This window comes from Dipodomys merriami, unplaced genomic scaffold (assembly GCF_024711535.1).
Source record: "Dipodomys merriami isolate MVZ:Mamm:240054 unplaced genomic scaffold, mDipMer1.0.p SCAF_35, whole genome shotgun sequence".
NCBI classification, from domain to species: domain Eukaryota; kingdom Metazoa; phylum Chordata; class Mammalia; order Rodentia; family Heteromyidae; genus Dipodomys; species Dipodomys merriami.
This window is the reverse complement of record NW_027205048.1, coordinates 15,826,109-15,853,173: the sequence shown is the minus strand read 5'-3', so window position 1 is coordinate 15,853,173 and position 27,065 is coordinate 15,826,109. Positions and strand designations below refer to the sequence as shown.

At 49.1% G+C, this 27,065-nt stretch overlaps 1 protein-coding gene across 4 annotated transcripts in view; it reads right to left on the bottom strand.

Moving 5' to 3' along the window:
• The window catches only part of LOC138803983 (dedicator of cytokinesis protein 1-like), a 231,270-nt gene that overhangs the window by 83,834 nt on the left and 120,371 nt on the right, over nucleotides 1-27,065 (bottom strand). For all 4 annotated transcript variants that reach the window (XM_069988292.1, XM_069988291.1, XM_069988289.1 and 1 more), the window contains exon 24: nucleotides 974-1,044. In XM_069988292.1, the coding sequence (XP_069844393.1) occupies nucleotides 974-1,044 (71 nt within the window). The remainder of the gene's footprint in view (nucleotides 1-973; nucleotides 1,045-27,065) is intronic.

Sequence of the window (27,065 nt, the reverse complement as noted above, 5' to 3'; positions counted from 1 at the left end):
ACCACGCCATAACCACATGCTAAGTACCCTCAGGAGAAGGAAGTAACTGTGTCTCCATTGTGTGTGACACACTAAGCCATAACCACATGCTAAGTACCCCCGGAAGAAGGAAATAACTGTGTCCCCACTGTTCACTGGACCTGAGTCAGCACCTCCCTAGATGCCTCCATCCCTCAGTTCCAGAACAAGAGAGAGGCCAGAAAGATGGCTGTCTTTAATCTAGGTAGCCACTAAGGGGCAGAGGGGCACTTACTCTATTTGGGAGATTTTAAGGGCTGATACAATTGGTGCCACTTATCTGCCCCTGAAAGTCATTCATTATGTCAAATCAAAGCCAAGGGAAAAACAAACAAACCAAAATAGATAAGGACCAACCATGCTATTCTGAACTACAAGGGAGTCCCTGGGGGGAGACATGGCTCCCTGTGGTATAATGGAGACTTGGGTCCCAGCCTCACTTCCCAGCCAGAAAGCCTAGTGCTCACCTTCCTCACATCACGTGTTAGGGGGCTTTGATTTTAGCATTCCCCAAGATGAGAACTTCTGGGCACTGTGCATGAAGGTCCCAGCTCTCATTCCAGAGCACCCGATGAGAAGCTGTGCATTGCTACACAGAAAAGGGACTCACCCGGGACTGGGAAGGCTTTACGTACATTCTCCAGATGCTGGAGACTTAAACCCCAGCACCCACACGTTGAAATCCAAATCCTAAAGTATGCAAAATGCCAAGGTTATGTCACATCCCCACCGGTAACAACCTTCCTCCGCAAATGTCACTCTGTGGACAGGTGACGGCTTTTCCAAAGAAGTCACATGGAGCAAGATGTCACTGCAACAGCAGCAGCGTGCATTCTGGAATGATCCAAACACCGACCAATGTGGTCATGACACAGATCTCAGGCAGTCTTATGTACCAGCATGGCTCACTGCGGCTGGCAATATTGTGCCCCCTCCCCAGCCCCAAGCTACTTACCTGAGCTCCTTGGGATCAAACACCAACTTCACATCATTGACAATCGTGGGCAAGTACTTCAGTGCTGCTCCCTGCAGACCAGAACAAAGAAGGAGGCTGAGCAGGTTGACAAATATCAATGAAAACTCCAAATTCCAATGAAGAACCAGAGGCAAACAAGAAGAGAAGCGTTCCTTCTAGGGCTAACCGCAATGGAAAGAGAGCAAAGGAAGGTCTGATCCAAGAAAATGGTCTTTTCTTAGACAGTTGTGGTGACACATAATAATTAATGGAAACTAACATTTATCACCTGTAGAACAAGGAGGTTGAGCCGGTATGCAGTTTGTCTCCTTGAAGCCTCACATTACAAAATGAAGGCCTGTTCCCTACAGCATCCCTCTTATATTACATTGACAGCCACAATTAAAATGGACGGTTTTTGTGATAGTCCTAAAAAGTGTTTTCCTGTACCTGTGTATCCCCATTATGTTCTTTAGTAAACATACCTCCTACAACTCATAGTCTTCAGCTTCTCCCTCAGAGAGTAATGGCAGTGATAGATTCAGTGGACTGCCAAGCACTGAGTAATACCAGGACCCTTGTATATTTTGTTGCTAATGCTAACAGAACTCCTGTGGAGTCGTTAGCTGGGAGAGAAACTGTGATGGAGATATTAATTACTTTGCTCCTGTTCGCAGCCATGAGTGAGCTAAGCAAAGGAAATTCAATTTGAGGGAAGTCAGAGACTCCAAGCCTTTTGTTCTACCTGTTGGGTAGCATTCCTGATATTACATGTTCTACCTGTGACCCTGGGCGACTCCTGTTCAGGATTAGCTCTATCCCCCTAAAAAGCACGTGGCTCACACCAAGCCCTTCAAGGGATTGCAGAAAAGCTCAGAATCAAAGGGAAAACAGAGCAAGATGACACTTGAGACACAGAGGAACACGATGCCTCTTATATAAACAATGGATAATACTGCTCTCCAGAAGCAAGTGGGCAGAAACCAACTTTGTGAACACCACCCTGAACATACATGCTCCCAGTCTCCTAACACCGCTGCCAGACAACTTCCATTCCCTAACTCACACACTGCACAAATGTTCATTTTAAATACATGCTAGGTCTCAAATGAATAATTCAGGAGTACAATACTTATAGAAGAAAACATTTGTGAACTTCAGGCCAAGTAAAGATTTCTCAGGTACGAAACTAGCTGCACAGTTTGCAAAAGAAAACACCCAAAACAAGAGCTCAGACTGGAAAAGGCGCTTGCTGATGGAAGAGCAGACCCTAGCGACAAATCAGCTCCTAGTAAAAGCTCATATAGAAGATGAAGAAAGAATGCAATCTCCATAATGAAACCAGCTCTTGCGCTGAAGAAAAATAGACAGAAGACCTGAAGATCTTCTCTAGGGAAGAAAGAGGATGCAAATACACACCTGAAGCTGTTTGGTACCACACCTCAGGAAAACACAAATGAAAACCACAATGATGTACCACTATGCCTATTAAAACTGACACCAGCTAGAAGAAAGCGATGTGTGTCTACACATCCAGTGGACCTGAGTGCATCAGTGGTAGCTCTACCTTAGAAACGAACTTAGTAGCTTCTTCCTATGAGACCTGCTTGGCCAAAAGACTAGGGGCAGTGTGGCCCTGGGTATTTCCCATTGGAGAAGTGGGGGAAAAAAAGCTGTGCCTATGGACGTTCTCAGCAATGATATGTGTAACCAAACTAGGAACAGCCCAAAATTCCCCCAAGAAACCACACACACACACACACACACACACACACACACACACACACACACACACACACACACACACACACACACACACAGATGCACTTGTATAAGTAAAAAACATTAAGTCAGACTCAAAAGGCACACACTGTGTGATTCCATTTCAACCTTCTTGTAAAAGTCTCAGCTTCAGAGATGCAGGAAATCTTAGCAGATGCAGGGAGGGGCGGGCAGGGCTGGAGGAATGTCTCCAGGGAGGATAATGCCTTATAGGTATCCTTACAGGATGTCTTTGTGGAAACAACAATTAAGAAATACCTTGCCTGGATATATATCCGTTCCTGGCATGGCACACATAAGACTTAGGTAGGCAGATTCAATCACTGCAGACGAGCATAAGCTCCTAATCTATCCATGTGACATCCTCTACACATCTGACATGTTGCAGAAGCTCAATGAAAACCACTGACACCTTGAGTCCTCAGGACACGCTCTGCAGGGCAGTGCACGGCCCCCCTTCCACAGATGAGACCACCAAGGCACAATGGCTGGGATCCCCACAGCTCCCACTGCAGCAGTCCACCCCAGCCACCTGGTCAAACACCACATCTGCGCTCATCACAAACATCCACCTGGGAGTCAAGGAGACAGAGGGCAGGTGAGCATTTTTACCCACAGGCCTCCACTGCCCATGGCAGGATGACTTTTACCCATCGGTCCCCACCGCAGATTACAGGGTGACCTTCTTTGTAAGAGTTAACTCTATCCTTCAGTGCCAAACACACTGAGCCATTCCAGTCAGCTCCAGTTAGCTGTGATTGAAAAAAAAAATTAAACAGAAATAATGTCATTCTGGTTTCAAATGTTCTGCTTAGATGACCTCAGACTTAGCTTGGAAAATATTTATCATAACATTTAATAATAAGTCTTTGTCCAGGCCGATTGCTAAAGTGCCTTGTTTAGTTGGTGGATGATCAGAGGGGAAGGGATGCACAGGATGCATGCATTTTATGCTGCACCCCACAAAGCAGGATGCATGCATTTTATACTGCACCCGATGAAGCGTCCTGTCTGCAGCCACTTCATAAATTCCACTCCCCATGGACAGAGCAGACAGTGACAAACCAGACAGCCACAGAAGCTCAACTTTGGCTGGCCGGGGACACCACCACACACTGTGTTTAGCAGAATAGCTGGCGCACTGGGCGGGGCCTGTATCCCACAGGCTTCCCCCTCGTAGGGGTGTCCCAGGGAAGTGTACAGCGGCTCTGCAGGATTAGCTGGGGCACAGCCAGCCAGAGTGCTGCAGCACGGGTGAAGGGAGAACACTGCGTGTCACCCCACACGCCGAGCACAGAATGGAGCAACACTCTGGAGCCCCCAGCAACGTGACACTGGCTCTGGGACCTTCCACAGCACTGCCACGATTCTCCCACAGAGCCCAGGGTGCTTGCTTCCCAGAGATCCAACTGCAGCTGCACCCCTGTCCCAGCATGCTTTGCAGATCCTTGTTCTTCCTGAGCACCACACCTGCCAGCCACTGTACTGGCTGCCCGTGTACACCGCCACTGACTGACCCCACAGACACCTGACCTCTTCCAAGATGCTCCTCTCCCTCACTGCCCCCTTCCAAAAAGCCACAAAGCTCAGTCCACCCTGAGATTAACCTTCCGTTTCTGCCACCATCTCCCTTCTGCTGACACCAGCCGGTCAGGTGTCCGTGTCACCGCCACAGCCTGCCTCCACTGCTACCTCTCGGTTCATTCCCCGCTGGCCCCCAGGACAACTGAATGCCTCTGCTCTTATGGAAAGGGAGACCTGGCCAGCACCCCTGGGGTGTCCTGGGGGGCGCCTCACCTCCCTGGGCAAGGTCACCCTCCGAGCCTGCTTCACCTCGTCCACCTTCTGCAGAGGATGGTGCTCCCGTTGTCCCCTCTTCCTGAGCGCCTCTGTTCCCTCCACTCCACAGACCCCTTACGGCTGACAGCTGACCAGGCGTGCCTCACGTACACCTCGCTTTCTCCAGGACTCCGGGATGACAGTTAGGTACCCCAAGGCTTTCCCTCTGCAGACAGCAAGCCAAGGATCTCCTCGGCCCTGGGCCTCGCAGAGACCAAGGGCCTGGCCAGACTCCATGACTTCCGGATGAACGGGAAGCGCTGGTGCAGTCGCCTCCTTGCCCTCAAGAGTGCAGCCAGGTCCATCCTGCCCAGGGAAGGGAGGAAGGGCAGGCCCTCCCAGAGGGTGCTGGCTGGGCAGCACCAGGGCGCCTGCCTGCAGAGTCACCTGCCAGCACCGGGCTGCACACGAGCCACCCGCCAGCACCCCACTAACACCAGCCACCCGCCAGCACCCCACTAACACCAGCCACCCGCCAGCACCCCACAGCGTACCAGGCACCCGCCAGCACCCCACACAGCACAGCGCACCAGCCACCCGCCAGCACCCCACTAACACCAGCCACCCGCCAGCACCCCATACCACACCAGCCACCCGCCAGCACCACAGAGCACACCACACCAGCCACCCGCCAGCACCCCACACAGCACAGCGCACCAGCCACCCGCCAGCACCCCACTAACACCAGCCACCCGCCAGCACCCCATACCACACCAGCCACCCGCCAGCACCACAGAGCACACCAGCCACCCGCCAGCACCCCACACAGCACAGCAGCCACCCGCCAGGCCAGCACCACACAGCACAGCAGCCACCCGCCAGCACCCCACACAGCACAGCAGCCACCGCCAGCACCCCAGACCACACCAGCCACTCGCCAGCACCCCAGAGCACACCAGCCACCCGCCAGCACCACAGAGCACACCAGCCACCCGCCAGCACCACAGACCACACCAGCCACCCGCCAGCACCCCACACAGCACAGCAGCCACCCGCCAGGCCAGCACCACACAGCACAGCAGCCACCCGCCAGCACCCCAGACCACACCAGCCACCCGCCAGCACCACAGAGCACACCAGCCACCCGCCAGCACCACAGAGCACACCAGCCACCCGCCAGCACCCCACACACCACACCAGCCACCCGCCAGCACCCCACACAGCACACCAGCCACCCGCCAGCACCCCACACAGCACACCAGCCACCCGCCAGCACCCCACACAGCACAGCAGCCACCCGCCAGCACCACACAGCACACCAGCCACCCGCCAGCACCCGGCTCCACGCAGGCCTGTGCCATCGCCCACCGTGCTAAGTCATCTTGTTTTGCCCACTTGGAACCAGCAAGACTTCCACATCCTCGGAGGAGCTGGCCGCCACACAGAATTCAGGTCTCCCTCAAGAAGAGGGCCGTCCCTCACATCAAGAGTATTGTCAAGATAGGATGCACCCAGTGCAGACACTGGGCACTGCTGTGTGGTGGACAGCACTGGGCAGGCAGCATGCTACAGAGAGACGCTCACAGGAGCCCTGACACCAGCAAAACCAGTGATCAATACAACCCCCTCCAGAAGTCCCCGGGAGAGGGAAATACTTTGTGTGCATGGTAAGTAGACTCAGGATTCCAGCACAACCATGACACTAGCAGTTCCCAGTGGGAGACCACGGATGGACACACGTATAGACGCGGTCAAGGGAACGTCAACCAAGGGGACATCCTGAGCAGAAAGGCGCTTGAGGCTTGAATCTTTATCGAGGGAGACCTTCCGAAGCCGACCCTTTGTGCACACAGAGGCGGGGATGAGAGAAACAGAAGGTATTTAAGGCTTTGCCTGGCCTTGTGTGATGCTCCGTGGTTTTTCTTACACCAGTGAAGGTCTTTATGGAAGCAAACCCCTGCTCAGCACGTGCCAGGCTCTTCCACACTCTGGCGAGGAGCTGGACGCCAGCCTCTCCTGGTCCCCGGGCACCGCACAGAGGCACAGCCACCCGTGCCTTGTCAGGGACCGTGGAGAGGGTGGAATGCAGGACAAGGCGGTGGCGCCCAGTAGCTGGGCAGGAGGGGTGGGGGGGCACCTCTTGTTCACCTCTTAGAGCTGGGGACCTGGATCTGGCCAGACCCCACAGCAGAGAAGAACCCTGTACCGGAAACTGAGGACGTAACCAACTTTCGGCTTGGTTTATTTATCTGCTGTTCACTAAGCCATAAGCAGATTTACAAATAAATATTTGCTTCTGAAGCAAGTTACTTCTTCCTAATTATTTTTAAACCCAACAAAATTAACATGATAGCCGTTTAAGACCTCACTTGAGTTTTTCTTCGTGCTTGCTGCATGCAGCTTTGGTGTGTCTGCTGCAGGATGGAAAGGGCCACGTCTGAAGGGCTCGAGGGACATCCCTGCTGTGCACTGACCCCGCGGTACTCAGGGGCTCCACACCTGAGTCCACACACATCCAGGAAAGCAAAATGTAACAGGGATCCCAGCACTGAGCTCCGCTCGCAAGCCGGAGAGCCACGGGAATGTGGAAACGGAATTATATGAGAAGACAGGCAGCCGTTGGGTGTCCCTCTTAAACCTAGGCTCTTCTCTTAATATCTAGGCAAGCACGACTCACAGCAATCAGCAATCGCTACTCTTAAGAAGAAAAGAGACGTCCAGCAGAATCACATGTACAAGGAACACAGTGAAACCTAAGTTTTTGAAAGAAAAAGTGGGAAACTCATGAAAGAACTCTGAGAGGGCAGAAAGTGCTAAAAGTTTCTTAATTGCTAAATAGTTTGGGTTAAAGAAATTAAATAAATGTTATATTCTAAGCCAATTTTATTGCTAAGCTTCTCATGAGAATGCCAACTTAATACAAACTGTAAAACAAAACAAAAAAAATGTACTTTCTAGTGAGCATCAGCTAAACATTATAAGTGTCTCCAGCTAAAAATATTACTACTGCTGATGAGTAATAGATACTATTTTAGGGTAAAGTTCAGGCTACATTATTCAGTATAATTATTTTAATTAAATCCATTAGCATATCTTTATATAAGATTAGGCAAGCTATCGGTGATACAAAATAAATTTTTCTTGAATAATGTATGAAGCAATTATTAATTTACATATTTCTGGAGAAAATGCATATTAAAAGATGCCATTTGAAGGTTTTTGAGCTAAAACATACATGTCTACAAATTCTCCTTCCGGACTGAGGTGCTCCATCTTTGGAAGGTTGGGGGCAGAGACAAACACTCAGAAAGACTAGACACTCTGGAAGAAAAAGTTGAACAAGGCCCCTCCAGCATTAGGGTGACCCCAGCCCAGCAGGGCTGAATTGTGTCGAATGACAAGTGGCCAGATGTGATGGCATGACTAAGCTACAGGCAGCCCTTTTAGCAGCCGAGGATGTGCCAGGTGGTATACTGTTGTTTGAATCCACAACAGAGAAAAACGGGGAGAGGATGTCTGCTCAACTTCTTCGGTCCTATTAAATAATCACAACTTACATCTTCAGTTACTTAAATCTAAGCACAGACTTTTCCTTGTCACCAATGTTCCTTGAAGCAGATTCCAATCTTTCTGATAGCATTCTTCTTCTCTTTGTCAATCCTTTGGGTCATTGAGCTGCTGGGGGGTTTTTATGGCTTGTGTGAACATCTGCACATCTACTCACCACAAAGCCCAAGCCAAGAAATTAACAAAGAAGGACAAGCTTGCGAACATTTTTCAGTGAACCCAACTGTAGCTTCCATGGTTCAAAGTCCATTGGCTATGCCAGCTGGGAGTCTCACAAGTTTAATAGGTAGAGAGCTGTGGTCTTCACTGTATAGGAATGCCTTCACCATTTCAGTCATACACACACAGGCATGCATGCAAAAACATCCTTGAACACTTGTTCAGTCATACACATGGCATGCATAAACATCCATAAACACTTGCACACATGCATAATTATGTGCTGTATGAATGGTCCATGCATGCATGCATGTGTGCACAGGCACGTGTGTGTCCATGCATGTATGTGTGCACATACATGTACCTGCACACGTCTACGTGCACACACATACATATACCAGGCACACATAGACACATGCACATACAATAGCTTTCTTGTTCATGTAGTTATGTAACCAAGAAGTCTGTATCGCACACCAGACTTCAGCCCTGAAGACCTGGTCCAGCGAGTTCCAGGGGCTGGTCCACTCTGGCCACATGACCCCATCCTCTGAGTCTAGTCCAGGGCTAAAGAAAACTCTGCTCTCTGTCCCCAAATCATTATGGGGATGTGCAGCCAAGGTTCCCAAGTGGTATATCCTCTTGTCCCACTGCTGGGCACAGAAAAAGCCAAGTGAGAGCCTAAGGCCTGCGTTCCAGCCTCACATCAGCACCAAAAAGGCCAGGGGCAACAGCCCACACCTGTCAGCTCAGCTATGGCAGGAAGCATAAATAGGAGACTCGAGGTTCAGGTCAGCTGGATAAAAAGTGAGACTTTCTCAGAGCCCCATCTACCATTCAAGGTGTCACAGCAATAGACACCCATCTAGTAAACTGTGAACTTCAGAGTCCAAAACCAAGTTGCTGCCACCCCCAAGAGAGGTGCATTCATATCCTCCTGATCTGGATGGCTCAGCCCTCGGTACTGCCACATAGTCCACTCACACTTCTCCTAGCCTCGGGTTCCTCATACTACCTGCATAAAACCGGCCGAGACATCCCAGTGGCTGTGCCTAGGAGCTGACTGAAGCTGAGAGAGAATCTAATTTGATGCTGAGCATCGAGGAAACAGAGAGACGTGGGTAGAGATGCACAGAATGCATGTACAGACCAAGGCAGGCCTGCAACAATGCTGCTGCAGTTGAAGGCTCACCGCAGACTGCCTGGAGGTTAGCCGAGCCCCACCCACCCACCCACCCACCTAGGCTGGAAAGGCAGCAGGGGGTCTGCCCAGCGCCTTCAGAGAGCATAGTCCTGCCAATGCCTTGACCTCTAGCGTCTAGCTTCCGGAAGCGTCCAGGAGTAAGCTCATACCACTCCCGGCCACTCGGGATGTGTTCATTTGCTAAAACAACAGGGAAGAGAAACAGCACCCAGGCCAAGACCAAAAGACATTATCTTAAGTCCAAGATTTCCCCATTACCTGCAGTGAAAGATCAGAATTTGTTTTGATTTTCATTTTGTTTCTGACCTAAATCTTTGCAAAACCCAAGAAAAAATGCATTTTGTAGAAGCTGAAATGCCATTTGGATGGCACAGTAGTGTAAGATCATTGTGAAACTACCTCATCACCCCAACGAAGCACTCACCAAGATCCACACACAGACCATGGGCAAGGGAGCAAGGCTGGCATGCCCACAGACTGGGAGTACTGGGCCAGAGGCTTTGCCTGCTCAGCAGTGAAAGAGCCAGGTTTATGAATCCCATCTCCGTCCTGCCATTTCCTCCCCACTTATCCAGCCCAAAGCTCCCAGCTCTACTGCAGCTGGGATTGCTCCACTTCCTTCAGTGATGACACGCTCTGGAGCTCTGTGAGGACCAAAGCCCTGGGCACAGGAGACTCCTGAGCAATGGACACACAGCCAGGGGAGCTGAGGAGCAGAAACGGTGGCGTGGATTCATCTGAACAATTTAAACGTAAACAGAGCGATGCAAGACCAGAAGAGCTGACACCACAGCAGGAGTTGAGACATCACTGCCCTCATGCTTACTGATGCCAACACCACTCAGCATCTTCCAGAGGGAACCTCCAATGAGCAGTCACTGGGACACTCCGGGGAGGGGGGTCTATACACAGCTGGAACGCCATCATTCCTCCGGGGGCACAGGTGACGCCCTCATGACCACCCAGGGAGACTCCACACTGCAGGCTCCTCCGTGCGACACGGAACCAGAAACGCCACCTTCTGACACCGTGTCCTCCTGAAAAGACACAGATCCATGCAAATTCAAATCTTAAGGCTGACTTTCATCCTGTGACTCTGCCCTGCCTCTTCCAGACAATCCTCTCTGTGGCCCAGACACAGACACAGCATTCTGGTACCTTGAGCCCTGACCTTCTAGGAAGAGCCTAAATATCTGAAGGCATAAAAGACAGCCCTGGTTCAACCTGCAGAGAAATGTCTGGGATTCTTGGCAGTCATTAAAATGAAATACTTGAAATAATTAATATATGCAAGAAAACATCTGTTTAGCTCACAGGTTTGGAGTTCCCAACTCAAGCCAGTGAACTCTTTGCTCTGGGCTTCTGTTGGGATGGCAGGGGGGTGGGGGCTGCTTAATTACAAGAGTAAATGGTGAGGAGCTTGTGGTAGAACAAACCATTCATCTCCCAGCCAAGAAAACAAGGAGAAAGAGGAAGAGTGTATGCTACGGTCCTACATCCTACAGAACCCCATGATGTACGATGGCAGCTGGGCACAGTCTCCTAGCGGATGCTCGCCTCCCAAGCTTTAACTCACGAGTTTTGGGGGACAGACAACATCCAAACTGCACCGAATATAATTTTCACAAATAACATTTTTAAAAGGGAAAATTCCCAGGCCAAACCACATGACAACAAGGAATCACACGGGAGGAGTTCATATGTATGAATGAAACAATTAAAAGACTGTCTTTTCTCAATGAGTTTAACTGGCGGCCCACCCAGCAGGTCGACACACCCAGGGTATGTACCCCAAAGCACTAAAACCCACAGGTGTTAAAACAAAATCCCACATGAGAATGTTCCCAGTGACCTTGCACACCACAGCCAAGGCAGAAGAATCAGGCATCCCACAAAAACAAACAGATAAAATGCAACAGGCAGAGCCACACAACGCTGGACACTTCAGCCACCAAAGGGCAAGTACTGACTCAGAACACAGTGTGTGTGAATCCCAGACAAGCTCAGGAAAACAAGGGGCGTGGGGAGGGGGGCACACACCTCCTCCTCTGGCATCATCTTGTGAAATCAACAGATTAGTAGTTGCTGGGGAAGGGCGGAGAGAAGGCAGGATTTCCTTGAAGGTGATGGACATACTCTGAAACAACACAGTGGTGATGGACACAAAGAAGATAAGGTCAGTGGCCTCCGTGACAAGGACCGGTGCAAGAGAAGATGGTCTCAAAGATGAACTTTTCTGTTATGTGTTTGAGCACAATGGAAATCTGAAAATATCCAGCTCCCAAGGCTGGCTGACATAAGCCGTGTGTTCTAGGCCACAGCCTGTGACTAAACACGCAAAGTCTCCAGTGGTAACACGCACGAGCCAGGGAGACACCAGGCTGTCTTGGGTGGCCTTTAATATGGACACGGGGAAAGTCACCTTGTCAGTGAGTTCCCATGCCATTTCCACTAAGCTGGAGTGTGGGCGTCCCCTGAGCAAGCCCCCACCAACAGCACCGCTTGAAGGATCAAGACAGGGAACCAGAAACAAGAGCCAACTCAGCACCCAGGCGCAGGCCAGCATCCAAAGCCAACGGCTCCTCTCCAACCCCTAAACCCACTCACATCTTCATCTTTCTGTAGCCATTTTCAACTACTCTCTGATTAGTGCACAACAAACACCTTGATCAGGAAAGATAAAACACAAACATCCCAATTCACAACTTTTTTTAAAAAATGTGCTCAGGGATGTCAGGAAGACAAGTTTCTAAATCTTGCCAAAATAGAGAAAAAGGAAAGCCCCTATCCTCGAAGCGAAGGCAGCCTGGGAGAATTCAAAATCTCCGGGCACATGAACTCCCTTCACAAATGCTACCCCAACATCACATCAAGAGCCACAGATTTTTTTCTTTCATGCGATTGTTTCTAACACATTTATAAGATTATTTCTTTGTTGCTTTGTATGCCACTCCCCCATGGTATAACCCCTGCTTTCACTGTATTTGATGTTGTTATAATTTGTGGAGGGGAAGGGAAAAAACAAATCGTTTAAATAGGGATACAGGTGGACCCACTGCAACAATGAGACGTACAAGTCATATGTCCAAAACTACTTCACAACTTTGGTTGGGACGGGGGAGGGTTGGGCGGGGCGGGGGGGATGGGATGGGAAGGGGAAACAAAGGAGGAGGCTACAATGCTTGATAAGAAATGTACTCATTATCTTGCCCATGTAATTGTAATCCCTCTGTACAGTATTTTCACAATTAAAAAAAAAGAGCCACAGATGCCACAAACCCCCACGTGGGCCACAGACAGCCACTGAGCTGGGCCGGGACCACCCCTCCTCAGGAAGGAGGCCTATGACAGTCCATTCTCCAGCCAGGAACCCGTGAAACCGCCTTCAGAAAACAGGCACACATCAGAGCGTGGTGGGGATTGGGGCGAGGCTGGCTTTCCTGCTCCAGTCCCTATCCAGCCCACGGAGCTGGTGGGCCCAGGAGAGGCAGCTCCATGGGCTCTGAGGGGCACTGCCTGGGAACAATGGCCCAGCGTCCACACAGGTGCCTCACTATGCCCACTCAGACCCTAGGCCTCTTCCCTGTGCTCTCCCCCTCCCTTCTGTCTCACAGCCCACAGAGCAAGGACATGGGCATGTGAACCCAGGCTCCCGACCCCTGCCCGAGGTCCCTGGCCTTGCCTTCCTGATGAGCTTCCTCAGGGCCTAAGACTTGCTGGGACTCATTGCCACTCACACCATCCCTTGCAGGAAATCAACACAGAGCCTGCTGGTTCCATTTCCCACTTAGACACTGGCTTGTTGCCTCTCCCATGTACTTCCTCATCACAGCCCTGTGGGGGCTGCCCTGGACCCTCTAGGATGGACCTGTATGGTCCCCACCAGCTCTGCAGGACCTCCCTGCAACCACGCATCATGGATAGTGTGTTCTGCAATCATGGCCAGAAATAGAAAAGGTCAGGCAAAGCCACCGTCACTGGCTTTCACTCCTCATTCATTGACCCCACCTAAACATCTGGCTGAATGAAAACATGAGCTAACATTCCACAGAAGGACGGCCGTGGAGGCTGTTAAACCCACTGGAGATAAATGCCCAATGCAGGGGCTTTCCAGCTTCTGTTTAATAGAAGTGGTAGCTTCTGAGAGAGGTGCAGCGTGGGCCCCTCGCGGGTACAGCACTCTTCCGGCCTGTGCCTCTGAAGGGTGACACAATTAAAGATGAGAATCACCCAGGAGCAGTCACAGAAATGAATTCTAATGGGTTTCTCCCAGGCCCTGGCTTCAAGTTCATTTTTCTGGGTTACACAAATGACATAAAGCATACCTTTCATGTTGCCTTCTCTGCACAGTTCACGCAAATTGGAAGTTATTAGGAAAGCACTATCATCATTGTCATTCTCGGGTGTAATCAGAAAAGTGATAGATTAATTTCAACCAATGCAAGATCTCACAGAAAGACCTAAGCCAGGACAAACTAGGAGGAGTGCCAGGGCTTCTTCTGGGCATCTTCAAGCCAGTCTAACAGCATTAGTAGCTTCTGGGGCTGCATTTGACACAGATGGGAACAGCCCCCCCGTTTGCAAAGGTGTCCCAGAAAACAGGGTTCTGCCTGCTCCAGAGGGACAAAGTGGCAGCTCCCAAAACTGACAGGAGAGAGAGAATGTCACCGGGCACAAAGGTAAGCAGTGTAATCAGGGAAATGACGATCTCTTTGATGTTTCACGATGACCCAAACATACACTAATGACAAATAAGAGACACATGATGGTAGCTAGCTCGTTATCAAGTTCAGCAAAATTTGGGATAAATTTTACAATTACGCTAGGGTGTAATTGTAAAATTACAGCCAACATTAAAAGAAGAAATAAAAAAAAACCTGTAGCTTTCACTTTGTGTTTGTAAGAGGTGACTTAGAGCAAACCAGAGAAAACTTTGAAATTAAATACAAACACAATGATAAGAAAATAATTATATTTACTGGAAAATGAAATGACATGGCCCTCAAAGAATATTAGATAATTCAGCTCTGGGATCTGGAATGGTCTAAGAATTTGACAAACACACAGTCCATAAAAATAAAGCCAGGAAAAAGAAAGCTTAGCATGAGCTTCCCATTTATACCCAAGATTAGAATCGGTAACCAAAGCATCATGTATCTATTTAGCAACCAGTTAATATGGAAATCGCTAATTCTTTATATAGATGGCTGTAAAGCAGCTCTGTGAGGTTACTTGCAAACCATCAGTGTCACCTCACCAAGATAAGGCTGGATCCCAAAACCACAGAGCACTTGAGCAAGAGATGGAGATGGTGTTAGGTTGAGACTAACCTTACTCTGCATTCCTTTCTAGTTAATACTTTTAAGAATGTGAACTTAGGCATACATAGGTATCAACCCCCTTGTGAAACAATCTCCCAGTAACATCTTCACAGGCGTCTCTGATGTCAGTATGTCACTGTCACTGCTACCCACTGGCCTTTAACATAAAGTCCTTTGTCAGGGCATTTTTGACAAAGCACAGGAATGTTTTCCCAAAAGCCACAAGTGCCCATTTAGAAAATATTAGCAGTGGTTGCTGTCAGTTAGGTACATATTCATGATCTTTCATGAGCTCTACAACATAGCCAGTTGCTCTATTTTTAACATGACCTTTAAAAGGCTTATTTAAAATGACATCCAACAATTGTATTCATGCCAGCAGGAAAATGCCAAATATATGTTAAGTTTGCTTCTTTTTTTATTCGTTCTGCTAGGTAACTTCCGAAATCGTGCCAAGACAATATGGAGGTTTCATGGAAAAGGGTTTCAATAACGTGTGTGTGTGTGTGTGTGTGTCTGTGTGTCTGTCTGTCTGTCTGTCTGTCTGTCTGTCTGTCTGTCTGTCTGTCTGTCTGTAGTTCTGTGTGTGTGCATGCAGATGTGAGTACCAACTGTTAGGAAAAGAACAAGAGTGTTAGAAGGAGCTAAAGCAAAGGTGAATGGACTTCCACTGACCAGTATGGAGGAAACGCAGGGGCTGCAGGTGTGGACTGTCTCATTAAGGAGGCCAAGGCGGGTTCCCCTCCGAGACCACGGAGACTCTTCCAGCTCTGGATCCCAGGACCTGCAGGGAGTTTCCTCCAACACTTCCTCACCTAGGGCGGGGCTGTGTCCATCCACTGCCTCTCCTTGCAGGCCACCCTCTCCTCACTCACTGAGACCCTGAGGCTTTCCAGGAACCCAGCATCTGGCCTTTAACTGATGCTAGAAAAATCTTTGTTTAAATGATACATGCATGAGTAAAATCACCAAAAGGCACCTAAGAAAAACAAAACACACCAGCTAAAAAGGCACAATACAGACAGGAGAAGCAGGAAAGGAGGCCAGTGACTGAAGGAGTTCAGCACCCTAATTCCTGAGGGCAACCTGGGACATGCCACTACAACAGCTGACAGCTGGGCGGGAGAGGAGGGGTAAAAGACACATTTTACAGCAAACGAAAGCTTAAAAATTTAGACCTGTTCCCTATTAAGAGACCGAATCCCTCCCAAATTAAGATCTGGACATTCTTTCTTAAACAAAATGACAGTCACCATAATCACAGTTGCTTGAGGTGTTTTATTTTGAGGGATAGCACACTGCTCTGAACAGAACAGTCAGCTTTCTATCTCCCCCCTCTCCCTCTCTACCTTGCCCCGTGTAAGAAATCCATGTCTATAGTGCTGCTTGACACCTACAGGGCTACAAGATCTCTAGTAAAAAAAAAAAATCATGGACTTTGGTTGATGGCGATTTATTTTTCCATATTTACTGACTGATAAAAGGCTGCCAAATGTGCACAAAACAACTCAGGAGTCATATAATAAAGGAAGGAGAAAGGATTGTAAAGCTCCCTTCCCAAACTGTCAGCGTGAAGCTTCCCTATTTTATAACGGCTGGGGATTCATAGGAAAGGAGAAGAAGACCACTCTAGGAGGGCAGGGTCTACAATGCAGAGACTGGATCACAGGGCAGCACATAAGTCAGGACCAGGAAAGCAGGCCAGACAGAACCCGCGGTCTAATGCCCCTCAGCACTGCTCTAGGATGCAGATGCATCTCCTTCCTTCCACTCAAGCTCTTCTGGAGGTAACAGGCCTCTGACTACCCTCCTTCACAGGGGTGACCCCACCAAACAGCCCACCCCCATCTATCTGATCATCTTTTCGAGATGACCCATCACCTAGGATGTAGGGAAGCTGAAGGGTTAAGGTGGGAAACACCATGAGGAAAAGAAGTATTGTGCAAAGAATATGCTATAAAGTTTACATTCTAGTTCTTATTAAGCACAGAATTCCTCATGGAAACTCACTAGAAAAAGAAGACAAACCAGTATAGTGTGGACATGTTCACTGGTGTTTTCTTCTGACGTGACCCAGCAAATAAGAAATGGTAGGAAGGCAGTGCACCTGGTTCAGCCAAAGGCTGCTCCGGCTGGGTGTTACCCGTACTGACAGCTCTCCCGGTAGGCTAGCAGGGAGGAGTGTCCAGGTGCCCCGAGAACAGCCCTAACCCTGGTATTTCTCAGAGGCCCCTGGGAACGGGGCCTTCACAATCCCACCAGACTGAACTCTGTGTCTTGCTGGTGACGTGAGTCTCTGAATTTGATGTCTTTCCTTAACAAAAAAGTGAAGTCAGAGATAATTAAAAACAAGTACGTAGAGGCCAGCTGAACCGTGGCCCAATGGAGACCATGCATTTATTTAACTTGGCTTTCTATACTATCTTCTTAATTACAATATGTAACATTCACTCAATAACAAAGGATTAATTAATTGTTCAGTCGTGAGATAGTCACAATCATGGACAGGAGATTATGGGGTAGAGGATTTAAGGATAAAAGAGGTAAAAAAATAACACTCTTTAATCATCAAATTACAGGACAATATTAAATAATGGGATTGAAGAGGATTTAGACCCTCTGAGAATACTAATTTTTAAGGGCAACACTGCAAAACATGGCAGAAAAATTATAAATATTTTAAACGTACAAACTCATCAGTGCATTTATGACAACCACCGGCCATACAAGAGTGTGGTCAGAAAGCCTGGCAATGTTGACCCAGGGTTAATAAGACGCAGCACAGCTGTGGGCTATAATTTGTTTTCTCTCCTGTGCCATAATAGACTAAAGGGACAGAGAGATTACTCGTTCCTACAGCTTTAAACAGCTTCTTAAAGGTTTTAAGTAACTTTTAATGGGTTTTTCTTTTTCTTTTCTGTATCACAGGAATTTGTCGAGAAGATTAAGAAATCACCTTAGGAAAAACAGAAAACAGAACTCACTAATCATCTTCCATTTAGCCTTTTATATGAGTAAATAGGGAAATCATTTATAATCACATCCATTATAAAGAATTCGAATTATTGCGCTCAGTTTTATTATCTATCCATGGGAAGCATGTCTCTGTGCTATGAAGCTGGAGAGTTTCTTACATGACTAACCCCTACCTTAATAGCCCAAGGGCTTCTCCAAGATGGCAGTCTCGTCAGAAGCAAAGAAACAAAGGTGGCGGGGAGAGGGATGAAGGCATCAAGCTTGGGGAAGAGGCCCGGGAAGAGCCTGGGGGACACGTCCTGGAGTGCAGCACCAGTCATTCTACATCTCACAGGCACCAGGCAAGAGCCTTTCCACGGGAATCGTGTACCTCCCTTCCATTTATCCACTGGTCCACGAGGTGCACACCTTGCAAAGTGCTCAACGGCCAAGAACTGAGATTAGCTGGAGAGGACAGGGGTGAGAAACCGCCACGTGAGCACACCTGCCTGTGGAGCTTCCTGAGAGTCCCCTGCACGGAGGAGGGGATCCAGGGCCCAGGCAGCAGTGCAGGGAAGGCCACCCAGCCAACCCGAGCAGGAGCAGGTCCCCTGGGAGATACGAGGGGGGCAGGTGCTCCAGGAAGAAGGCACTACACATGTGGTGACCCGGACGGGAAGGAGAAGTGAGGCGCGGGGGCACAGGTCAGCGAGGGAGACAAGGCTTCACGGGGCTCAAGCGATTTGTGACAAGACAATCGTGGGGGGGGGGCAGAGCCTGCAGGCAGCTTCTAGCTCCTCCCACACCCATCAGACAGGTGCTGTCCCTTCTCACTGTCCTGCTGAACCTTGTCTAGCCCACTCCAGGCAGCAGAGATCAGGGTGGAAACCAACTTTATCTCAGGGGAAGAAGGGGGAAAGCAACAGAAGGAAAGGGAGAAGGCACAACCCCAAGCCTTGGGCTGGACGTGACAGAGAGGGGACCTGCTGGGCACGGAGGAACTGAGCACCACGAAGAGTTACGGTCTACTCCTGAAGGCAGGAGTCTCAATCGAGCAGGAAAGAGAAGCCACAAGTCAATCAGTAAGAACTATCATCCCAGGCCAGACAGCAACATCGTCAGCCATCCCTTTAAGCAGTGGTGGCTTTCCTCACAAAAACATTCCATCTCCTAATAAAAAGAAATAGGGCTTTTAATGCGTGATTGGAAATTCTCTGCAAATACTATTTAGTTTGGCCAAACATAGCACCTGAGGTTCGGGAGCGTTTCAAATAGAGATGACATATCTAACTCACAAAGAAAATGAAATCTCATTTAACTACCGTGGAGGGTCACCAAGGATAGAGGGTGCCCACAGGCGGCTCCCAGGAGCCTCCAGCACCGATGGAAGCTAATGAGTCCACCCCAGAAGGGCGGGGGGAGGGGGGGGACTGCAGGCTGGCCAAGACAAATACCAGACCCGGAGTATTAACATACTGAATGGCAGCGTCCAGATCTAAACCTAGAAAGCCTAACAGCAACTTGGAACGGCCCAGCTTTCCAGACAGGCTGGCTCAAAACAAAGGGGGGTCTCAGAAATTTCAGTACACACTGAGGGTCCCTTCCCTCTCACATGACCATGTTGTGAGCAGCATCAAGAGCCAGAGGTGCCAGAAGGCCCCACCCCCACCCCAAACCCATGGCTGAATAACCCCACAGCTTCAGACAATGGGACGTTTTCCACATCAAAGCTGATGTAGCCAGGTGTGGTGGCTCATGACTATAATCCAAGCTACTCGGGACACTGAGACCTAAAGTCTAAGGTTGGAAGCCAGCTCCAGCAGGAAAACCCTTAAGGTTCTTATCTCTGATTAACCACCAAAAATGCTAGGAATGGAGTTGTAACTCCAGTGGTAGAGTGTCAATCATGAGCAAAAAAATTAAACTGGAGAGCAAGATGCTCAGTTCAAGTCCCAGTACCAGCATCAAAAAACAAACAAACAAACAAACAAACAAAAAAAACGATTATGTAACCACAGTGAATAAAGCACTAGAGTTGGGAATTATATTTAAAAAGCAAATTCCAATCAAACCCCACAGTCTATGTTTAAAATGAAGAAGGGACAATTCCTGAAAAAAATACCAGAAATGACAGATTCTCAACTGCTATTAAGCTGCAAGCTTTCAAAGCAAATGAACAGCCTGGCTTTCTCTTGATTTGGACAACACGTCAGAATCTCTGAGCCGGAGGAGACCTGAGGTCATCTCTGCGTCCTTGTAGACTTGAGAGGCGCTGAGGAGGATGCAGTTCCGCGAGGCACGTGCCTGTAACGGCTTTGCTCTCTCAGGAGCTGACTTAATCCTGCCAACAGTTCCTGTGTGTCTGGCGGAGTCTCCTGTTCCTAGCTAGGAGAGGTGAATGGCAGCCCAACCACTACATTAATTATCCCAAATTATGAATAAGCAGGGTGTGAATGAGACTCTGCTCCAGTGAACTTAACATCGGTGTCAAAAAAAAAAAAAAAAAAGAATGTGAGAAAAGATTTTAAATGGCATGCTAATTCTGGGAATTAAGATGAGTTTACAATACAAAGCCAGCACATTTCCAAAGACTGGCTCCAGCAATCCACAAGCCACTGATTCTTTCTTTTTTATTTTTCTTTATAAGGACTTCCTTCCCAAGGCAGACAGGTGGAAGCATTTGTCCTTCCTCTGAGGCCCCTCCAACACTTTGGAGGTGACTGCTTTGCCTCTCGAGAGGATCCTCAGGGTACAAATGCAGAGGGAGCCTGGAATGGTTTCCATTGTCGCTTCCATCTGAAGGAACTGATGGATTCCAGGAGAGGACAGCAGAAACATGGCCCAGGTCATCAGTGAGCATGCAGGCCCAGGAGACGGAGGCGGCATCTGCTCCAGTGGGTGTGAGGTCTGTCACGGGGCTGGGCCCTACAGCTGTGTGCATGTTGGTGTCTGTGCATCAGGCCTCAACCTTCATTCAGCTTGTTTCATATAAGGATTACTAAGCAAAAGGAAAAGACCACCTAGGCTGGTAACTGAAGCCTGTCATCTTAGCTGCTTGAGAGACTGAGATTATCCAGGTTCAAGGCCAGCACAGGCAGAAAAGAAAAGAAAAATTCAGAAGACTCTGCACAATGAAGAGGTAGACACAGGGACTGGCGCCCATTCCCCGAGCGCCAAGAAAGCCTGGCATAGGTGGATTGTGCCCATGTGGAGTGAGAGCATATCTCAAATATAACAAGGAAAAAACCCAGTCTGACTCAACAGAACAGGGTCCTGCCCAGAAAGCCTGAGGCCCTAAGTTCAAGTCTCAGTATAGGCACCCCCCCTTCAAGGTACAGGATTGAGTTCTGCATGCAGATCAAAACCCAAGGTTGTCACACAGTGGATCCTAACACAACAGTAAATAGTTTACAACAGGCTGTCCTTAAATACAAAAACAACAGAAAGTAAAAGGATGAAAGGGGTCATCATCAAACACTGACCCCTAGCAGGCAGGCAGGGGCCCTGTAACACCAGAGCAGACTTGAAGACTCAGAACAGGAAGAGAATATCACTGTCCACTCTCCCTGTGGGACGGCCCGGCCTCCCTCACGTCCAGGATGATGTCCCAGCAGGAAGAGGTTTCTCCAGTGCCGGGCCCCAGCGCCCTTCCCACCCTAAGGAGATGGAGACCCGGTGACACGGAAGGGGAGGACTTGGTGGTTGGGCGTAGAATGCCCACCGCGCCAGGCTCCAAAGCGCACATCCTGAGATGGAAGGACAGCTATCCAGCCAGAGCCAGGGACCCGGTGACATCTGTCCTACACAGATGACTGCACGTAGCATGTCCTCTATCCAAGATGGAAAACAGGCTTGGGGAGTGGCCACCATGGTCTGCAAATACAAAGGCTACTCGTCCCCTTCACCAGCTCTCTGGGGCGGGGGGGGGGGGGGGCGCGAGGGGGAGAGGGGGGAAGTCCAGAGTAACAAGATGGAAGTCTACAAATCACCCAGGCAGCTGCCTGCCTGGCATGGAAGGTCAGTAGTGGGGCGGGGGGGGGGGGGGGGGGGAGGGGGGGGTGTAGCCATACACCCTGAGATGAGGGTCTCAAGGAGAGCCACAAAATTCTAGAAGGTTCCACACAAGGTTCTCTTTAAATTAAAAACATATTTTATTTACAAATATAAATGAAAAAAAGTTATCCCATGGTGAAAATAAGAGCACTAATAAAGAATTCAAGATAAAAAATTTCAAGAACTCATGTAATTTGCATGCTGCGAGGCCCCGGCCCCTTCCCCTCACCCCCCTATCTTCCCTGGGAGATCTTAACCTTTTCTAAAAATGTAATTAAAAATTAAACTTGTATGTCAGTTCTCAGCATGGCAGCCGGGGATCTGAGAAACAGCCATGAGACTTCCGGAACAGCCAGCTCCCGCCTCTGAGCACGGGCCCCAGGGCGGACAGGACCAGGCCCCTCCATGTCCCCGCCTCTCGACCTCGCTCTCCACTCCAGCACCCCGAGTTTCACACACTCCCCAAAACCAAGCCATTCCTATCCCCTTCTGCATTTCTCCTGCTCTTTCCTCCTCATGCTTCTATGGCTCTCCACCCAGCCCGGAAGCTCGGAGCATCCTATCCACCAGGCCTTCCCTGGAGGCGATGGTCCTCTTGCCTCTCACTCCGGAGCCCCGCCTGGCCGGCAGTCTCCCATGTGGACAGCAATGATGCCCCACCTCACCTGTCATCTGTCTTCCGGGTCAAAGATCTGGCTTCCAGGAATTTCCTGCAGATGCAATGCCATCTCCTTCTTTAGGGGTTACATATAGCTGGCCCCACATGAGCACTTGATAGACTACAAAGTCAAGTGACCTGAGGCCCATTATCTCTGACTAGATGCTAAAAGTGTACACACATTTAAAAAGCCAAACCTCACGACACCCAGGGAGAGTTCACTGTTTTTAGTGGAGGTAGAAAAAAAAAACATTTCCTGTTGCTTTCTCAATAAGAACGTAATAAATGTCAATGGACTATACGGATGTTGAAGTTACCCTAACTTCTCTAAGGCATCATCTTCCTAGCCATTCCTACGGGGCATCAGCCCCTACTCTGTGAACACACAGGCTCCTGGTACCTGCCTGCCTCTGCCCGGGGAGGTCTGTGGATTTAACAAATCCACAGGGCCAGTGGTTGGGCCCTGGGTGGAGAGTCCCCCATGCTATTTCATGACACTTTATACTTTAATATTTGCCTGCCTTTGAGAAGCAGCCAATAAAGAAAGAGAAATTTCACTGGAATACAGTCGTCCTAACGTTTCTGTGGCTCTAGATTCTGCATCAGGCCAGGTGGTAGCAAGAAAGCACAAAGAGCAGATAGTCCCTGCCCCAGCAAACCCATGGCTACCTGTCACCCCACGACTCTGACACAGAGCTACAGTAGAGGTTAAGCAATGACACCCACACCTGGACAAGCCCAAAGGGGAAATCCCCCTAAGTGAATCCTGCACCCTGGAAGTAACTTCCACACTGTGAACCAGGAGTCCTTCCTTGCTCCCCCGAGATGGTCCAGGGCCCAGAGGGAGGCAGAAAGAAGAGGCCACCGGGCAGACCAAGTGCCACAGCAGGGCAATTCCCTGGGGATATATGAGTGGTAGAACACTTCCTCAGAATCACCTCCTTCTCAGAGATGATCCAAGATGATCAGCCTCAAAAAAGAGGAAATATACATGGTGTGTGTGTGTGTGTGTGTGTGTGTGTGTGTGTGTGTGTGTGTGTGTGTGTGTGTGTGTGTGTGTTTGTGTGTGTGTGTGTGTGTGTGTGTGTGTGTGTGTGTGTGTGTGTGTGTGTGTGTGTGTGTGTGTGTATATATAAATAAAACTAGTGAATGAGGAATGAGCTTGGTGTCCAACTATTTCTCAAGTTTAGCCTTCTGAAGTTTGGATTGAAGTGTTCACAAAAGGGCCAGGTGAAAGGCTTCCCCAGTGTGGTGCCCTGAGGAGGTAGTAGAGTCTTTAAGAGGTGAGGCAGGGGGCAGTCTTCAAAGGAACTGTGCGTCCCAGCCCTTCTCCTCTCCCTGGCTTCAGAGAATTGAGGGGAGGGGTTCTGCCCTGCCTTGTGCTTCTTCCCAATGTACTGCCTCGGCACAGGCCTCAGCCAGGAACCAACAGGAACTTCTCCTTTGTCCTTTTTAAGAAACAGAGTAAGTTAATTTGAAAAAGAAAGGAAAGCCATGGGAGAAAGAAGGTAGACATTTTTCTGGGGAGGGCCCCCAAAAAGGAGCCCTTTCAGGGTGTGGTCAGTATCATATAGGGCTCCTCCCAGAGCTCCTCCCCTGGGCTGTGCACTGATGGGCCGCCTGCCTCTTTTCATTGGTTGAGCAGGAACCCCTGGCATTATGGGAAGAAGTGTTGGAGCAGGAACTCAGATTTGTGGGAAAAAATCATTTGAGCAGGCGCTCAAAGCACTACGGAAGCAAGAAGTACCAAGATGGGACATGAGTTATATGCCACCTGTTACATCCACCACTTTTTATCCCTAACTACCTGATTCCCTTTCTTTCCTTCTCGTTCTCCCTTTTTTTTTTGGGGGGGGGGGGAAGGTCCGGTCATGGGGCTTGAACTCTGGGCCTGGGCACTGTCCTTCAGCTCTTCAGCTTAAGGCTAGTGCTCTACCACTTGAGCCACAGCGCCACTTCCGGCTTTTTTCTTTTTGCTTATGTGGTACTGAGGAATTGAACCCAGGGCCTCAGGCATGCAAGACAAGCGCTCTACCACTGAGCCACCTTCCCAGCCCCCTCGTTCTCCCTTCTTAAATCAAAATTTTTTATAAGTTGATTTTCTCAGGTATGTGTTTGCTCTCTATCACACAGCACCCCTGCTTTGAATTGTTATTGGTGGGTACACATAATAGTGTCAGAACGCATATTTCTCAGAGTTATTTGAAAAATGTCACTCAGAACTATGGTCCAACAACTACAGATTCTACTAGCAAAAAGAAAGTACGCTTTGTTTTAATGAAATACACCTTTACAGCTGTTCCCTTTACCTCTTCCCTAATTCAGTGCACCATATTGACTGTACAGGATTTCCCAAGGGGAAAACAATTCTGTTTGAATGATAAAAGTGTCACAGACACAGTTCATTGGCAAAGAATACTGCTTGGCTTTTCATGAAAACTACAGTGCTTGGCAACCGATTCTAAATACAGCCAAAATGATGTACACGTTTAGTATCAGACAAGGGTAAAGTCATGGAAAAAAAGACAATGAAGTAGAGAATAGGAAAAGGGGCACAGATCCTCCCCAAGGCCCCTGTGTTCCCAGTTAAATGCCAGAAAACACTGAGGACAGATGGGACTCTCTGCTCCCCATCTCTGATGCAGCCAGGTTAATGACCTGGGAGAGATTAAGAAACAAAACTTTACCCAAAGTCCACACTTCACCCATCCAGAGACAAATAATTTATTCTACCCTTAAGTTCTGCAAGCTAGCTTAAATTTTGTAAGTACTCAATCTCATGATAACAGACTAATGCCTATTTTTAACTCACACAGAAAGCATTTCTTTTTCACCTTTGTTAATGCTACACCACTAGCGGACATGTTTCTCATTAACTCCTTCTTGGATGTATTTAAGTAGAGGCCTCCCAGGCCTCTACTCAGGCTACCTGGAATGCAGCTCAACACCAATCCTAACCGAGCACTCTAAGGACACAATCAGATTGCTCCAGCTTTGTAATAAGACTTGACATCAGGAGTGCCAGTCCATCCGCATTTGTTCTTTTCCTTTAATAGTGAGCTGGTTTTTCTAGTCCTTTGTGTTTCTGTATAAACTTCAGAATCACATTGTCAGTACTCACAAAATAACATGCTGAGATTCTGACTAAAACTGCACTGAATCTGTGGACTGTGTTGAGAGGAATTGGCATCTTAGCAATATGAACTTGTCTCATCCAGATCTGTATTTACCACAGATCTGAGATTTATGCGACCTGCAATCAAAACAGGTCCAGTGGTATAAAAACTTAAAATACTTGATGCGCCGGCAGATACCCACAGCCAGGGTGTGTAGAAATATCACTTGCAGACTGGCATGCACATGAGCCTCTGCAGGCCTGGGAATGTCAGCTCTGGTATGAGGGTCCACCAGAGCCAGTATCTCCAAAGACCCCAGCATCTGAAGACCCCAAATCACATGGGACATGGGATAGAAATGTTTCCACCAACAATTCAGCTCTTAGGAGACACAAGCCGAGCACGATTATGTCCTCTGCCCACCGCCTTAGAAAAGCTTCTCTCAGTCCTGCTTTTAGCAGCCATCGTGGTGGTGGAGAGAAGATCCCCGGAGATGCCAGGCATCCCAGGGCTCTGGTGACCGGGAGCCATACAGCTAGAGGGGATTAGGATTATTTCACACAGTACAATCCTCAGGACAAAAGCGACAGCTAAATCCTCACCAGACCATATGGGAGTCTGGTGTGGGACATGCTCAGCCGTCATTATGTAACTGTGCATCCAGCACCACCAGATCTGCAGCTGCCTGACCCTGCTGGCCAGCCACCCAGAGCACCACTTCGTAGGCACCCCCTGCCACTTCCAATTATGGATGCTCCTGCCTCAGCCTCCCCAGGGTGGGCAGCACTGATCACACCATGGCTCCTGTGTACAATATTAGATACTGAACCTAAAGTCGCATTCATGTCTGGCTGAGCTACACTCTAAGCCTCTTTGTACTGTATTTTCAGATGGTCCTGCTAGCTTCATGAGGCTGGCTGCAAACTTACAATGATGTTCCCTCTGCTTCCAGCAAGCTGGGAGGACAGGTGTGTACCACCATACCCAGCCAAACTCTTGAAGGTAACAAATACCTTTCTGTCTGCAACCTCTCCCTGAATATTCTCCAGTCTATCCTTTCAGGCTCACTCACCCCTCCTGAATCTTCCTGAAACCCTAAACCGCTCCTGATTCCCCCACATGCCTGGTCAGCCCAACCCTCACTCTTTCTCAAATGACTTACTACAACCCACAAAGAGAGAGGTCTGCAATTTCCCTGACATCACCTACTACGTACAACTGTACAGTGACATGTTTATGGGAGCGGCTGGTGTCTCACACACTCACACGCAGTCACAAGCCCACAATATGTGGTTCCTGCAGTGCTTGCAGGAACTAGCCCGGTGCCTGGCACACGGGAGATAAAACCCTATGGAGTGATTGTTCAAATGAGTGAATGAGGAGTTGCTAAACCTCAGCCTATCTGGGAGGCCCAGCCCCTCCCCGAGGACTCCGAGTGGCTCATGATGGGGAAGGGCTGCACGGCACCTTGCACAATGGCAGGAGTCAGGGGCCAAGG